We start from the raw sequence: 14,984 nt of genomic DNA on the forward strand, positions 1-14,984 counted from the left end.
CTGTACAACACAAACCATCCACAGCAAAAAGCTATCACCAACTCTGTACAACACAAACCATCCACAGCAAAAAGCTATCACCAATTCCATAATGTCAGACCCGATTGTGGATTGCAACATGCCCCTGTCCATCGTTGAACACATACGCTTCCGTCACTTTTTGTCAGTGGTTGATAGCAAATACGCCCCAGTGTGTTGCAGAGCCATAACCTCCAAGATTGACAACAGTCAGACAAAACTCAGGCCGGATGACACAAGCATCTCTGTCATGGTAGACATATGATCTGACAGAAAGATGAGTCACCGCCCACTGGACTGAAAGTGCAATCTGCTGGCATGTAATCGCTTTAGAGGATCACACATGGGAGCAAATATGTGAGCAGTTTGTGGGCATCTTTGACTAGTATGGGATCAAACACAAGCTAGATTACATTATGTGACAATGCAGCTAACATGAAAAAGGTGTTCAGTGTGCTTCCCAAGTGAAGAAGAAGAGGCTGTCCATGATGATCCAGACATATGGAATAACCTGGAAGTTGAAGAACAGGAGACCATCGACACTACTTTGGGTAAAAATGGTAAACAACAACGTTTAGTGTTTTGCACATACAGTATCTCACAACAGTGAGTACACCCCTCACATTTTTGTAAATATTTGAGTATATCGTTTCATGTGACAATACTGAAGAAATGCTCATTCCAAAGTGTCTAAGATTAGCTCATTGCTCCACACTAGCACCCATTTAAAAAAGGCGTTTGAGGGTGAGTTTGGAGTGAGGAGAATTCCTGCTGCAGTGAACACACGCTGGAACTCCCACCGAGGCAGGTGAGAGCAGTGTTTCATTGCGACTACCTGAAGGTGTCGGACGCTGGAAGAGTGGGCATAAGGAATTCATATTTTCATTGAGAGTGTGGAAACTACTGAAAGAGTTGGGCGACATTCTTCGGCCTTTTGCAGTGCCTGCTTAATGTGGAGTGTGTGTTCAGCCATGGGGGAATCGTACTGCGGCCCCATCGCTCACAAATGGGTGATACTCTTGGCAAATGTTGATCCTTTGCAAAAGCAATGCATTGCAAGAGAAAGGAAATTCATGATGATAATGTAGCGTAAAAGTAATTAGAGGACATACAATGGCTGCTCTGAAGTTTGCACTTGTTTTTTATTGTATAGTCATGCAGAAATCAAACTTTTTAAACTTTAGAGCCTTAAGACTAAAAGTATTGTCATTGGTGCCAATTGTATGGCCTTTCTATCAGTAAAAGTAATAGAAAAAAAAACATTTCTAACATGATCTTTGACTCAAGTTTATTATGTAGTGTACTAGTAGTGTAAAAAAAATATGCTTTTAAATTTGCATTAAACACTTAACCGTTGACTTGAAGACTCGAAACTCTTGCTCATAATGGGCAAGTCTTTACTTGAGACTTGCCCATTATTACTTGGGACTTGAATCGAGACTCAAAGGTTAAGACTTGACTGACTTAGGACTTGCAAAATTGTGACTTGGTCCCATCTCTGCTTCATACTGGACGCAGAGATATAAAAATAGTATCACGAGTTCATCTGACTGGGGAGTACATAAAAGGCTTCATTGCCAAACTCCCGAGCTATCCCTTTAAGGTTTTGTGGGGAGGGGAAGCTAATCCTAGATCTGTACTGGAAAACATGCTCCACCAAACCCCTCGGATCAGTCTCGTTAAAGATGCACTATGGGAGTTTAGTCTAATTGTTTACGTCATATGTTCGCTTGAATGTTGCCTCTATGGTTCATATATGATGTCATATTAATCCATGTATTATCTCATGAAATCACACATCCTCTGTTCTAGGCAAACAATATATAATAATACACTTTTGTTCATGAGTGTGGGTAGGCTTTACCCTTTCTTTACAGTGAGGTCATTTATGTCTCTTCTGTCCATTTAGGGGACCACTTTTGGCTCAAGAGCACCCCCAGAGACAAAGTTCCATATAGCCCCTTTCAAGTATCCTAGTTCCTTGATGGCTAAAGCAAGAAACCAAGCATCCAAAAGTTGTACTTTTTCCTCAAGCTTCCCGTCTGTTGTGGTCTCCAGGTATCAGGAGCTCCTGGATCAGAACCAGGCTCCTTTCTACCTGTTCAGCTGTGCCATGCGCTGGCTGGCTGTGCGGCTGGACGTCATCAGTGTGGCTCTGATCAGCATCACAGCGCTCATGATAGTCCTCATGCATGGCCAGATCCCCCCGGCCTACGCTGGCCTGGCCATCTCCTACGCCGTGCAGGTCAGTGCCTCTCCTTTGAAGAAATCCCTCGCTACGGGGGGAATCTTCCACTTAAATGTGTTAGATGCTAGCTAGCTAAAAATCAATTGGGAATCAAGGGGGCTTCCGTACAATTTTCCAAATGTCATGGCCTTTTCTTTTTTACATTGCACTGATGCCCGTATCACTTCCATTGATTGTTAGCAAGTAGGGGCTAAAGTTTGTAGTGGCTGTTTTTAAGAAAACCGAACCATGGATTATAGTTTCTCCTGGCCCATAGACTACTTTCAGGTTGAGGACCCATCTAACGATTGTTCACTTATTCATGCATTGATGTCAAAGGTTGACTAAGTGAACATTCAAAGTCATAGTTAGGATTTGCCCTTTATTTTTTTACACAGATAGTGTGACTCAGAGCATGGTGCCAGCAATTCTTAGGTTTTAGGTACACTCACTGTACTGTAAATGGTTCAGGATAAAAGTGTCTGCTTAAGTGGCAGATATATTATAAAATACATGCTTTTCTCTTACCACCCCAGCTCTCCTCTACCTTCTTCCCCTCACTTTTCTCTTCACTTACCAGTAGTAGTAGTAGTAGTAGTTATTGTTATTAGAATTATTAGTATTATTATTAGTAGTAGTATTATCCGTATTATTACCAGTATTATTATTATTTGTATTACCAGTATTATTCTTTGTATTATTATGATTGGTATTACCATTATTATTAGTAGTAGTATTATTAGTATTATTACCAGTATTATTATTATTATTATTATTAGTAGTAGTAGTAGTAGTAGTAGTAGTAGTAGTAGTAGTAGTAGTAGTAGTAGTAGTATTACCATTATTAGTAGTATTGGTATTATTAGTATTATTAGTGTTATTATTATCAGTATTATTAATATTAGTGTTATTATTAGTGTTATTATTATTATCAGTATTAGTGTTATTGGTGTTAACATTAGTAATATTATTAGTATTATTATTAGCAATGTTATTATTAGTAATAGTATTAGTAATAATATTATTAGTATTATTGGTAGTAGTATTAATATTATTATTATTAGTATTATTTGTATTATTATTATTATTTGTGTTATTAGTATTGATATCATTAGTATTAGTATCAGCAGTATTGGTAGTATTATCAGTAGTATTAGTATCTACATTATTAGTGTTAGTATTATTGGTAGTATTATTATTATTAGTATCAGTAGTATTAGTAGTATTATCAGTATTATCATTAGTATTAGTATTGGTAGTATCATTAGTATTAGTATTATTGGTAGTATTAGTATTGATAGTAGTATCAGTATTATTAGTATTATTGGTAGTATTATCAGTAGTATTAGAATTAGTATCAGTATTATTGGTAGTATTATCAGTATTATTAGTATCAGTAGTATTATCAGTAGTATTAGTATCAGTAGTATTGGTAGTATTATCAGTAGTATTAATATCAGTAGTATTAGTATTATTGGTAGTATTATCAGTATTATCTTGCTCCCTTTGCTCTCTTTTAATTCCTCTATCTCCTCCTCCTCCACTTTCCCATCCATTCCTCACTTATCTTTCCCTTGGTTGGTTGTTATATTTCTAAACAGAGCTGCGTGGATCTATTATATGGCATGACAAAGCATGTAATACATACTTATTAGAAACTTGATTAAAAGAGGACATGGTTACAGTAGTATAGATGACTTTAATACAGTTGAAGTCGGAAGTTTACATACACTTAGATTGGAGTCATTAAAACTCGTTTTTCAACCACTCCACAAATGTCTTCTTAACAAACTAGAGTTTTGGCAAGTCGGTTAGGACATCAACTTTGTGCATGACACAAGTAATTTTTCCAACAATTGTTTACAGACAGATTATTTCACTTATAATTCACTGTATCACAATTCCAGTGGGTCAGAAGTTTACATACACTAAGTTGACAGTGCCTTTAAACAGCTTGGAAAATTCCAGAAAATGATGTCATGGCTTTAGAAGCTTCTGATAGGCTAATTGACATCATTTGAGTCAATTGGAGGTGTACCTGTGGATGTATTTCAAGACCTACCTTCAAACTCAGTGCCTCTTTGCTTGACATCATGGGAAAATCAAAAGAAATCAGCAAAGACCTCAGAAAAAGAATTGTAGACCTCCACAAGTCTGGTTCATCCTTCGGAGCAATTTCCAAATGCCTGAAGGTACCACGTTCATCTGTACAAACAATAGTATGCACGTATAAACACCATGGGACCACGCAGCCGTCATACCGCTCAGGAAGGAGACGCGTTCTGCCTCCTAGAGATGAACATAATTTGGTGCGAAAAGTGCAAATCAATCCCAGAACAACAGCAAAGGACCTTGTGAAGATGCTGGAGGAAACAGGTACAAAAGTGTCTATATCCACTGTAAAACGACTCCTATGTCGACATAACCTGAAAGGCCGCTCAGCAAAGAAGCCACTGCTCCAAAACCTCCATAAAAAAGCCAGACTACTGTACGCAACTGCACATGGGGACAAAGATCGTACTTTTTGGAGAAATGTCCTCTGGTCTAATGAAACAAAAATTTGAACTGTTTGGCCATAATGACCATCGTTATGTTTGAAGGAAAAAGGGGTTAGCTTGCAAGCCGAAGAACACCATCCCAACCGTGAAGCACGGGGGTGGCAGCATCATGCTGTGGGGGTGCTTTGCTGCAGGAGGGAATGGTGCACTTCACAAAATAGATGGCATCATGAGGAAGGAAAATGATGTTGATATATTGAAGCAACATCTCAAGACATCAGTCAGGAAGTTAAAGCTTGGTCGCAAATGGGTCTTCCAAATGGACAATGCTTCCAAAGTTGTGGCAAAATGGCTTAAGGACAACAAAGTCAAGGTATTGGAGTGGCCATCACAAAGCCCTGACCTCAATCCTATAGAAAATGTGTGGGCAGAACAGAAAAGGCGTGTGCGAGCAAGGAGGCCTACAAACCGGACTCAGTTACACCAGCTCTGTCAGGAGGAATAGGCCAAAATTCACCCAACTTATTGTGGGAAGCTTGTGGAAGGCTACCCGAAACGTTTGACCCAAGTTTAACTATTTAAAGGCAATGCTACCAAATGCTAATTGAGGGTATGTAAACTTCTGACCCACTGGAATGTGATGAAAGAAATAAAAGCTGAAATAAATAATTCTCTCTACTATTATTCTGACATTTCACATTCTTAAAATAGTGGTGATCCTAACTGACCTAAGACAGGGAATGTTTACTAGGATTAAATGTCAGGAATTGTGAAAAACTGAGTTTAAATGTATATGGCTAAGGTGTATGTAAACTTCCGACTTCAACTGTACATATAATTGTATAAATAATGTATTAACCCCCTCTCTCTCAGCTCACAGGGCTGTTCCAGTTCACAGTCAGACTAGCCTCTGAAACGGAGGCTCGCTTCACTTCTGTGGAGAGAATTCACCACTACATTGAGGTTACTGCTTTACTAATACATGCACTTTTACTGCATATGTTGTCTCACTAGGAAATCCTAAGAAGACAGAGGTACTATAGCTGAGGCCTGGAGTTTTTCAGAGTTACTTTAACTCCACATTTCTAAGTATTTTGGGCTGCAATGTATATGTTTGAAAGCTGCTAAACAATTGAAGTGCGGTATTATTATGATCATGAACCCCATCGCGGTTTCCCCTGCTCTCCCCCAGTCTCTAGCACTGGAGGCCCCGGCCCGCATCAAGAACAAGGCGCCCCCGCCAGACTGGCCCCAGGAGGGTGAGGTGGTGTTTGACGGGACTGAGATGAGATACAGAGACAATTTGCCGCTGGTTCTCAAGAAGTTGTCCTGCACCATCCAGCCCAAGGAGAAAATTGGCATAGTGGGCCGGACGGGCTCAGGTCAGTGGAAACAGTCAGTGAAACATCTCTCGAAGCCATGTCCTGTTTGATAATGTATCTGAAAATCTTACCCATACAGTGCAGTGGCTTGCGAAAGCATTCACCCCCCTTGGCATTTTTTCTATTTTGTTGCCTTACAACCTGGAATTAAAATAGATTTTTTGGGAGTTTGTATCATTTGATTTACACAACATGCCTACCAATTTGAAGATGCAAAATATTTTTTATTGTGAAACAAACAAGAAATAAGACATAAAAACAGAACTTGAGCGTGCATAACTATTCACCCCCCCAAAGTCAATACTTTGTAGAGCCACCTTTTGCAGCAATTACAGCTGCAAGTCTCTTGGGGTATGTCTCTATAAACTTGGCACTTTTAGCCACTGGGATTTTTGCCCATTCAAGGCAAAACTGCTCCAGCCCCTTCAAGTTGGATGGGTTCCGCTGGTGTACAGCAATCTTTAAGTCATACCACAGATTCTCAGTTGGATTGAGGTCTGAGCTTTGACTAGGCCATTCCAAGACATTTAAATGTTTCCCCTTAAACCACTTGAGTGTTGCTTTAGCAGTATGATTAGGGCTTTGTCCTGCTGGAAGGTGAATCTCCGTCCTAGTCTCAATTCTCTGGCAGGATGAATGAAAACACACAAAGAAATTATAATAACTCAAACAGGTTTCCCTCAATAATTTCCCTGTATTTAGCGCCATCCGTCATTCCTTCAATTCTGACCAGTTTCCCAGTCCCTGCTGATGAAAAGCATCCCCACAGCATGAGACTGCCACCACCATGCTTCACTGTGGGGATGGTGTTCTCGGGTGATGAGCGGTGTTGGGTTTGCGCCAGACATAGCGTTTTCCTTGATGGCCAAAAAGCTCAAATTTAGTCTCATCTGACCAGAGTACCTCCTTCCATATGTTTGGGGAGTCTCCCACATGCCTTTTTTTTAAGCAATGGCTTTTTTCTGTCCACTCTTCCGTAAAGCCCAGCTCTGTGGAGTGTACGGGTTAAAGTGGTCCTATGGACAGATACTCCAATCTCCGCTGTGGAGCTTTGCAGCTCCTTCAGGGTTATCTTTGGTCTCTTTGTTACCTCTGATTAATGCCCTCCTTGCCTGGTCCGTGAGTTTTGGTGGGCAGCCCTCTCTTGGCAGGTTTGTTGTGGTGCCATATTCTTTCCATTTTTTAATAATGGATTTAATGGTGCTCTGTGGGATGTTCAAAGTTTCTGATATTATTTTATAACCCAACCCTGATCTGTACTTCTCCACAACTTTGTCCCTGACCTGTTTGGAGAGCTCCCTGGTCTTCAGGGTGCCGCTTGCTTGGTGGTGCCCTTTGCTTAGTGGTGTTGCAAACTCAGGGGCCTTTCAGAACAGGTGTATATACAGTGAGGGAAAAAGGTATTTGATCCCCTGCTGATTTTGTACATTTGCCCACTGACAAAGAAATGATCAGTCTATAATTTGAATGGTAGGTTTATTTGAACAGTGAGAGACTGAATAACAACAACAAAATCCAGAAAAATGCATGTAAAAAATGTTATAAATTGATTTGCATTTTAATGAGGGAAATAAGTATTTGACCCCTCTGCAAAATATGACTTAGTACTTGGTGGCAAAACCCTTGTTGGCAATCACAGATGTCAGACGTTTCTTGTAGTTGGCCACCAGGTTTGCACACATCTCAGGAGGGATTTTGTCCCACTCCTCTTTGCAGATCTTCTCCAAGTCATTAAGGTTTCGAGGCTGATGTTTGGCAACTTGAACCTTCAGCTCCCTCCACAGATTTTCTATGGGATAAAGGTCTGGAGACTGGCTAGGCCACTCCAGGACCTTAATGTGCTTCTTCTTGAGCCACTCCTTTGTGGCCTTGGCCGTGTGTTTTGGGTAATTGTCATGCTGGAATACCCATCCACGACCCATTTACAATGCCCTGGCTGAGGGAAGGAGGTTCTCACCCAAAATTTGACGGTACATGGCCCCGTCCATTGTCCCTTTGATGCGGTGAAGTTGTCCTGGCCCCTTAGCAGAAAAACACCCCCAAAGCATAATGTTTCCACCTCCATGTTTGATGGTGGGGATGGTGTTCTTGGGGTCATAGGCAGCATTCCTCCTCCTCCAAACACGGCGAGTTGAGTTGATGCCAAAGAGCTCGATTTTGGTCTCATCTGACCACAACACTTTCACCCAGTTCTCCTCTGAATCATTCAGATGTTCATTGGTAAACTTCAGACGGGCCTGTATATGTGCTTTCTTGAGCAGGGGGACCTTGCGGGTGCTGCAGGATTTCAGTCCTTCACGGCGTAGTGTGTTACCAATTGTTTTCTTGGTGACTATGGTCCCAGCTGCCTTGAGATCATTGACAAGATCCTCCCGTGTAGTTCTGGGCTGATTCCTCACCCTTCTCATGATCATTGCAACTCCACAAGGTGAGATCTTGCATGGAGCCCCAGGCCGAGGGAGATTGACAGTTCTTTAGTGTTTCTTCCATTTGCGAATAATCACACCAACTGTTGTCACCTTCTCACCAAGCTGCTTGGCAATGGTCTTGTAGCCCATTCCAGCCTTGTGTATGTCTACAATCTTGTCCCTGACATCCTTGGAGAGCTCTTTGGTCTTAGCCATGGTGGAGAGTTTGGAATCTGATTGATTGATTGCTTCTGTGGACAGGTGTCTTTTATACAGGTAACAAACTGAGATTAGGAGCACTCCCTTTAAGAGTGTGCTCCTAATCTCAGCTCGTTACCTGTATAAAAGACACCTGGGAGCCAGAAATCTTTCTGATTGAGAGGGGGTCAAATACTTATTTCCCTCATTAAAATGCAAATCAATTCATAACATTTTTGACATGTGTTTTTCTGGATTTCTTTGTTGTTATTCTGTCTCTCACTGTTCAAATAAACCTACCATTAAAATTATAGACTGATCATTTCTTTGTCAGTGGGAAAACGTACAAAATCAGCAGGGGATCAAATACTTTTTTCCCTCAATGTATACTGAGATCATGTGACACTTAGATTGCACACAGGTGTACTTTATTTAACTAATTATGTGACTTCTGAAGGTAATTGGTTGCACCAGATCTTATTTAGGGGCTTCATAGCAAAGGGGGTGAATACATATGCACGCACCACTTTTCCGTAAATTATTTTTTTGATTTTTTTTTTTTTAACTTATTGTTTTCATTTCACTTCACCAATTTGGACAATTTTGTGTATGTCCATTACATGAAATCCAAATAAAAATCAATTTAAATTACAGGTTGTAATGAAACAAAATAGAAAAAAAACTCCAAGGGGGATGAATACTTTTGCAAGGCACTGTATAATATAATCTCATGTGTTTTATATCCAGGAACGAGGTCAATTTCACTTAATTCCTATTGAAACCTACATTTCTCTTTTAAATGTCATTTTCAATTTGAATGACTAAAACAGACATTCCCATTCAAGTCAATGCCATTCTGGTCTCTCGACCGACATTCATAAGCTGAGCTAGTTAGCTCCGGTTGTATTTTATGGCTTGCATAATTCAAATTCTACAGAGTATGTTCTCCCTGTCCCGCTCTGTCCCGCTCTGTCCTGCTCTGTCCTCCCTGTCCTGCTCTGTCCTTCCTGTCCCGCTCTGTCCTGCTCTGTCCCGCGCTGTCCTCCCTGTCCTGCTCTGTCCACAGGGAAGTCTTCTTTGGGTGTAGCTCTGTTCCGTCTTGTGGAGCCCTGTGGCGGCTCCATCAAGATAGACGGCATCAACATCTGTGACATCGGCCTGGCCGACCTCCGCAGCAAGCTGTCCATTATCCCTCAGGAGCCTGTGCTGTTCAGCGGCACAGTCAGGTGGGCACGCCACTCAACCGCTCTATTGTGACTGTAAATGAAGACTGTCACTAGCCTGGTGGTCCCAGATGTGGTTGTGTGGTCTTGCTGAGTTGGCACATGGGATTTTCCCTTTAGTCCCCAATATATTCTGGTGACTGCCGATGCATTGTCTTGAAGTTGTCCTTGTCCTCTATCCACCCCCAGGTCAAACCTGGACCCCTTTAAACAATACGCAGAGGAGCTGATCTGGGACGCTCTGGAGCGGACACACATGAAGGAGTGTGTGAGTATCCGGGACTCGGGCGTCCAGAGTAAGAAACTACAAGAGAGAGTATGCTCATACTAGATTACTGGTTTTTAGAAAGATGCTTGTGGGGTAGAGTTATAGGCACAGAGGCTCAGAAGGTCATGGGTAACACAGGACTGAGAAATTAGACCCATGTTCAATTTTCTGTCTTTGATTCAGGACTCTCTCTCCCTCTCTCTATCCATCCATCCATCCATCCAGGTGTCTCAGCTGCCCCTGAAGCTGGAGTCAGAGGTGGTGGAGAACGGAGAGAACTTCTCTGTGGGAGAGAGACAGCTGCTCTGTGTTGCTAGAGTCCTGCTCAGACAGTGCAAGGTACCCTACAAAATGGGAATTGAGAGAATTGTCATTTTTATGTGTGTTGACGTCCAATGGTTTTCCAGGTAGCCAACCTTGTGAGTAGAAGGATATCTTTAATCTTCTATGGTCACAGCACCTTTCTGACTTACATCTCGGTGGCCCCTCCCCTCTCAGGTCCTGATCTTGGACGAGGCCACGGCAGCAATGGACACAGAGACAGATTCTCTGATCCAGGAGACAATCCGCAATGCCTTTCAGGACTGCACCACCCTGACCATAGCCCACCGGCTGCACACCGTACTCAACTGTGACCGCATTATGGTGCTCAACCAGGGACAGGTACACACAACACAAGCTCATCTACTGTACATTCACTCGACTTTTAACGAAAGATTAGTACTACAGTGAGGGAAAAAAGTATTTGATCCCCTGCTGATTTTGTACGTTTGCCCACTGACAAAGAAATTATCAGTCTATAATTTAAATGGTAGGTTTATTTGAACAGTGAGAGACAGAATAACCACAAAAAAATCCAGAAAAACGCATGTAAATTTTTTTATAAATTGATTAGCATTTTAATGAGGGAAATAAGTATTTGACCCCCTCTCAATCAGAAAGATTTCTTGCTCCCAGGTGTCTTTTATACAGGTAACGAGCTGAGATTAGGAGCACACTCTTAAAGGGAGTGCTCCTAATCTCAGCTTGTTACCTGTATAAAAGACACCTGTCCACAGAAGCAATCAATCAATCAAATTCCAAACTCTCCACCATGGCCAAGACCAAAGAGCTCTCCAAGGATGTCAGGGACAAGATTGTAGACATACACAAGGCTGGAATGGGTTACAAGACCATCGCCAAGCAGCTTGGTGAGAAGGTGACGACAGTTGGTGCGATTATTCGCAAATGGAAGAAACACAAAAGAACTGTCAATCTCCCTCGGCCTGGGGCTCCATGCAAGATCTCACCTCGTGGAGTTGCAATGATCATGAGAACGGTGAGGAATCAGCCCAGAACTACATGGGAGGATCTTGTCAATGATCTCAAGGCAGCTGGGACCATAGTCACCAAGAAAACAATTGGTAACACACTACGCCGTGAAGGACTGAAATCCTGCAGCGCCCGCAAGGTCCCCCTACTCAAGAAAGCACATATACATGCCCGTCTGAAGTTTGCCAATGAACATCTGAATGATTCAGAGGAGAACTGGGTGAAAGTGTTGTGGTCAGATGAGACCAAAATCGAGCTCTTTGGCATCAACTCAACTCGCCGTGTTTGGAGGAGGAGGAATGCTGCCTATGACCCCAAGAACACCATCCCCACGTCAAACATGGAGGTGGAAACATTATGCTTTGGGGGTGTTTTTCTGTTAAGGGGACAGGACAACTTCACCGCATCAAAGGGACGATGGACGGGGCCATGTACCGTCAAATCTTGGGTGAGAACCTCCTTCCCTCAGCCAGGGCATTGAAATGGGTCGTGGATGGGTATTCCAGCATGACAATGACCCAAAACACAAAGCCAAGGCAACAAAGGAGTGGCTCAAGAAGAAGCACATTAAGGTCCTGGAGTGGCCTAGCCAGTCTCCAGACCTTAATCCCATAGAACATCTGTGGAGGGAGCTGAAGGTTCGAGTTGCCAAACGTCAGCCTCGAAACCTGTCCACAGAAGCAATCAATCAATCAAATTCCAAACTCTCCACCATGGCCAAGACCAAAGAGCTCTCCAAGGATGTCAGGGACAAGACTTGGAGAAGATCTGCAAAGAGGAGTGGGACAAAATCCCTCCTGAGATGTGTGCAAACCTGGTGGCCAACTACAAGAAACATCTGACCTCTGTGATTGCCAACAAGGGTTTTGCCACCAAGTACTAAGTCATGTTTTGCAGAGGAGTCAAATACTTAGTTCCCTCATTAAAATGCAAATCAATTTATAACATTTTTGACATGCGTTTTTCTGGATTTTTGTGTTGTTATTCTGTCTCTCACTGTTCAAATAAACATACCATTACAATTATAGACCGATCATTTCTTTGTCAGTGGGCAAACGTACAAAATCAGCAGGGGATCAAATACTTTTTTCCCTCACTGTATATATATATATATTACACACACACACACACACACACGCTAGCTAGTGAGTCCTGAAGCTGTGTTGCCCTGTAGCTCAACCTAAGTCACAAAGACTTGTTTTAAACAAGGGTATGCATCCCGGGTTGGTCATACGGAGACGGAACGTGAGGCTACATACTTTCACATTTCCTGTCTCTACAGCTGGCTAATGGGCTTGGAAGGCTTTTAGGTCTTACTAAATTGACATTTATGTAGTGATACTCCCCCACATCTATGCTCCAAGGAATCCCTAAAGCCTTGTTTTGTTTCCCCCGGCCTCCATTTCATTTAGGTGGTGGAGTTTGACGAGCCGTCCAACCTGCTGGCCAATGAGAACTCTCGATTCTGTGCCATGCTTGCTGCCGTTGAGAACAAGATCTCTGTGAAAGGCTAAAATGGGTACAGGAGGCACAGACGTGCCCTGGAGATGAGGACAGGGGAGGACGCTCCCACAAGGCTCCAGCCATCCGACCTCTCCCTCCTCCTCTGTGTACCCACCCTGAGCTTACCGCTCAGCCTGTGGAGGAGTGCAGCATCGGACCATGGAAATAGAATTCTACGGTTGCATCAGGTCCTTGGTATAAGGCAAGGGCTGCCCTGAGGGGATGCTTGCTCAGAAACCATTTCAGCTGGAATGGTCAGGGAACCACTGATACTGTACTGTCTTTAGTAATATATAAGAAATAAAGCTTTACATGTAGCTATATTCATAGCATAACTGGTCTGTTTTATAGAATATATCTATATATACATATATTTACAGTGGTAAAATATTCTTTATTTTCTACTGACTGTATGTACAATGTATTATTGTATATTTACTCATGTGTTACCATCATTACTGTTTAACTTTGCTGTTGATTTTTTGGCCATTTGAAACATCTGTAATCCTTTGTCTTGTGACTTGAACCCATGACCCTCAAACCCTGGTGGATCTGTGGGATCTAGAGGGACAGATAAGACTCTAGGAGAGAGATGGTGCTGCTTGTCCTTAGCGTTTTCACTGGGCAATCAAAAGGGCGTGTTTAAAGGTAGAAAGAACCCTGCTTAAAGGTAGAGGGTGTCAGGCCTGCTTAAAGGTAGAGGGTGTCAGGCCTGCTTAAAGGTAGAGGGTGTCAGGCCTGCTTAAAGGTAGAGGGTGTCAGGCCTGCTTAAAGGTAGAGGGAGTCACGCCTGCTTAAAGGTAGAGGGAGTCACGCCTGCTTAAAGGTAGAGGGAGTCACGCCTGCTTAAAGGTAGAGGGAGTCACGCCTGCTTAAAGGTAGAGGGAGTCACGCCTGCTTAAAGGCCTTATGTCTACAGCCTAGTAGTCCCTCTTAACTCTCTTACTTCATTTAGTCGATTTCAGACTTTATTATCATGATTATTTTGATTGCTGTTAACTTCAGTTTGTTTTGCACTGATGGGAAAGCTACAGGGGCTCGCCAGTGCCATCTGCTGGTGGGGAGGGGAGGTGCTGTGACTGTTCTACATAGGTTATTATTATGGTGACATAAAAGATGCCTGTGGAGAACAAAGTCTGTGGTTTGAACAAGGTTGCATTCTCCTTGCCCTGCCCAGTGAATCTTTGTTATGTGTGTCGTCGGTCCACTCATTGACACTTTGGACCAGAACCACACAGATTTTATAACACTCCTGCAGTGGGTGTAGTAAAGAACCTCTGTATCCTGTCTTTGCAGTATTGAGGTGATGCTCAAATACTGTAATTATAATAACCTCGGCAAGCCTTGCAGAATGTCAGTCTGTGTCTTTCTCTGTCATTTCTATTACTTTTTATATCCTTAGCATGACTTCATTATTGCCTTGTTAGCAGGGTTAGGATGAGGTGGAAAGGGATGGCTTAGAAATATTGTCATAAAACTATTTCAGGTTTACCTGTGTGTTCTTTGTCAGCGTTGTTGATGGGTGAGGGAGAATGTCGTTTTGTTTTACAAGTGGCAGCAACATGCTGAATTGGGAGAATAACTTACATTTGAATATTACAATTGGCAATAGTAACTTAAACACAAACTAAATCTAGGCAATGAAAGTGAAAAAAGGGGGATGAGGCAGGCTATGATTGATCTCAAAGGAGAACATGAGATCCACACATGATATACAATCAGAGGCGAAGCCACAGCTGGGCCTGGCGGGTCACGGGTCAGATTGAATACTGGCCCACCCAATCAGGCGGTCTTAAAATATACAATATATATATATATATATATATATATATATATATATATATATATATATATATATATATATACGTGATTTGTTGGTTATATTGTCTCCTGGCTAATCAGAACGGTTAAATGCAGTTGGAGATTCCTGGGATCTAATTGGGTTACG

The 14,984-nt window shown here is 42.2% G+C and overlaps 1 protein-coding gene across 6 annotated transcripts in view; it reads left to right on the forward strand.

The window, feature by feature from the left end:
* Positions 1-14,527, forward strand: part of abcc5 (ATP-binding cassette, sub-family C (CFTR/MRP), member 5) — an 87,151-nt gene extending 72,624 nt beyond the window's left edge. For 3 of the 6 annotated variants that reach the window (XM_045218291.1, XM_045218298.1, XM_045218297.1), the window contains 8 exons: positions 2,077-2,263; positions 5,617-5,706; positions 5,936-6,125; positions 9,798-9,957; positions 10,144-10,222; positions 10,448-10,561; positions 10,721-10,885; positions 12,946-14,527. In XM_045218291.1, coding sequence (XP_045074226.1) covers positions 2,077-2,263; positions 5,617-5,706; positions 5,936-6,125; positions 9,798-9,957; positions 10,144-10,222; positions 10,448-10,561; positions 10,721-10,885; positions 12,946-13,047 — 1,087 coding nt within the window. In that variant the 3' untranslated portion in view covers positions 13,048-14,527. Of the gene's footprint in view, positions 1-2,076; positions 2,264-5,616; positions 5,707-5,935; positions 6,126-9,797; positions 9,958-10,143; positions 10,251-10,447; positions 10,562-10,720; positions 10,886-12,945 lie in introns of those variants that run through there. The other 3 variants (XR_006659637.1, XR_006659633.1, XM_045218295.1) reach the window with 3 other exon arrangements.
* The last annotated feature ends 457 nt before the right edge of the window (positions 14,528-14,984 follow it).

Source organism: Coregonus clupeaformis, chromosome 6, assembly GCF_020615455.1.
Source record: "Coregonus clupeaformis isolate EN_2021a chromosome 6, ASM2061545v1, whole genome shotgun sequence".
NCBI classification, from domain to species: domain Eukaryota; kingdom Metazoa; phylum Chordata; class Actinopteri; order Salmoniformes; family Salmonidae; genus Coregonus; species Coregonus clupeaformis.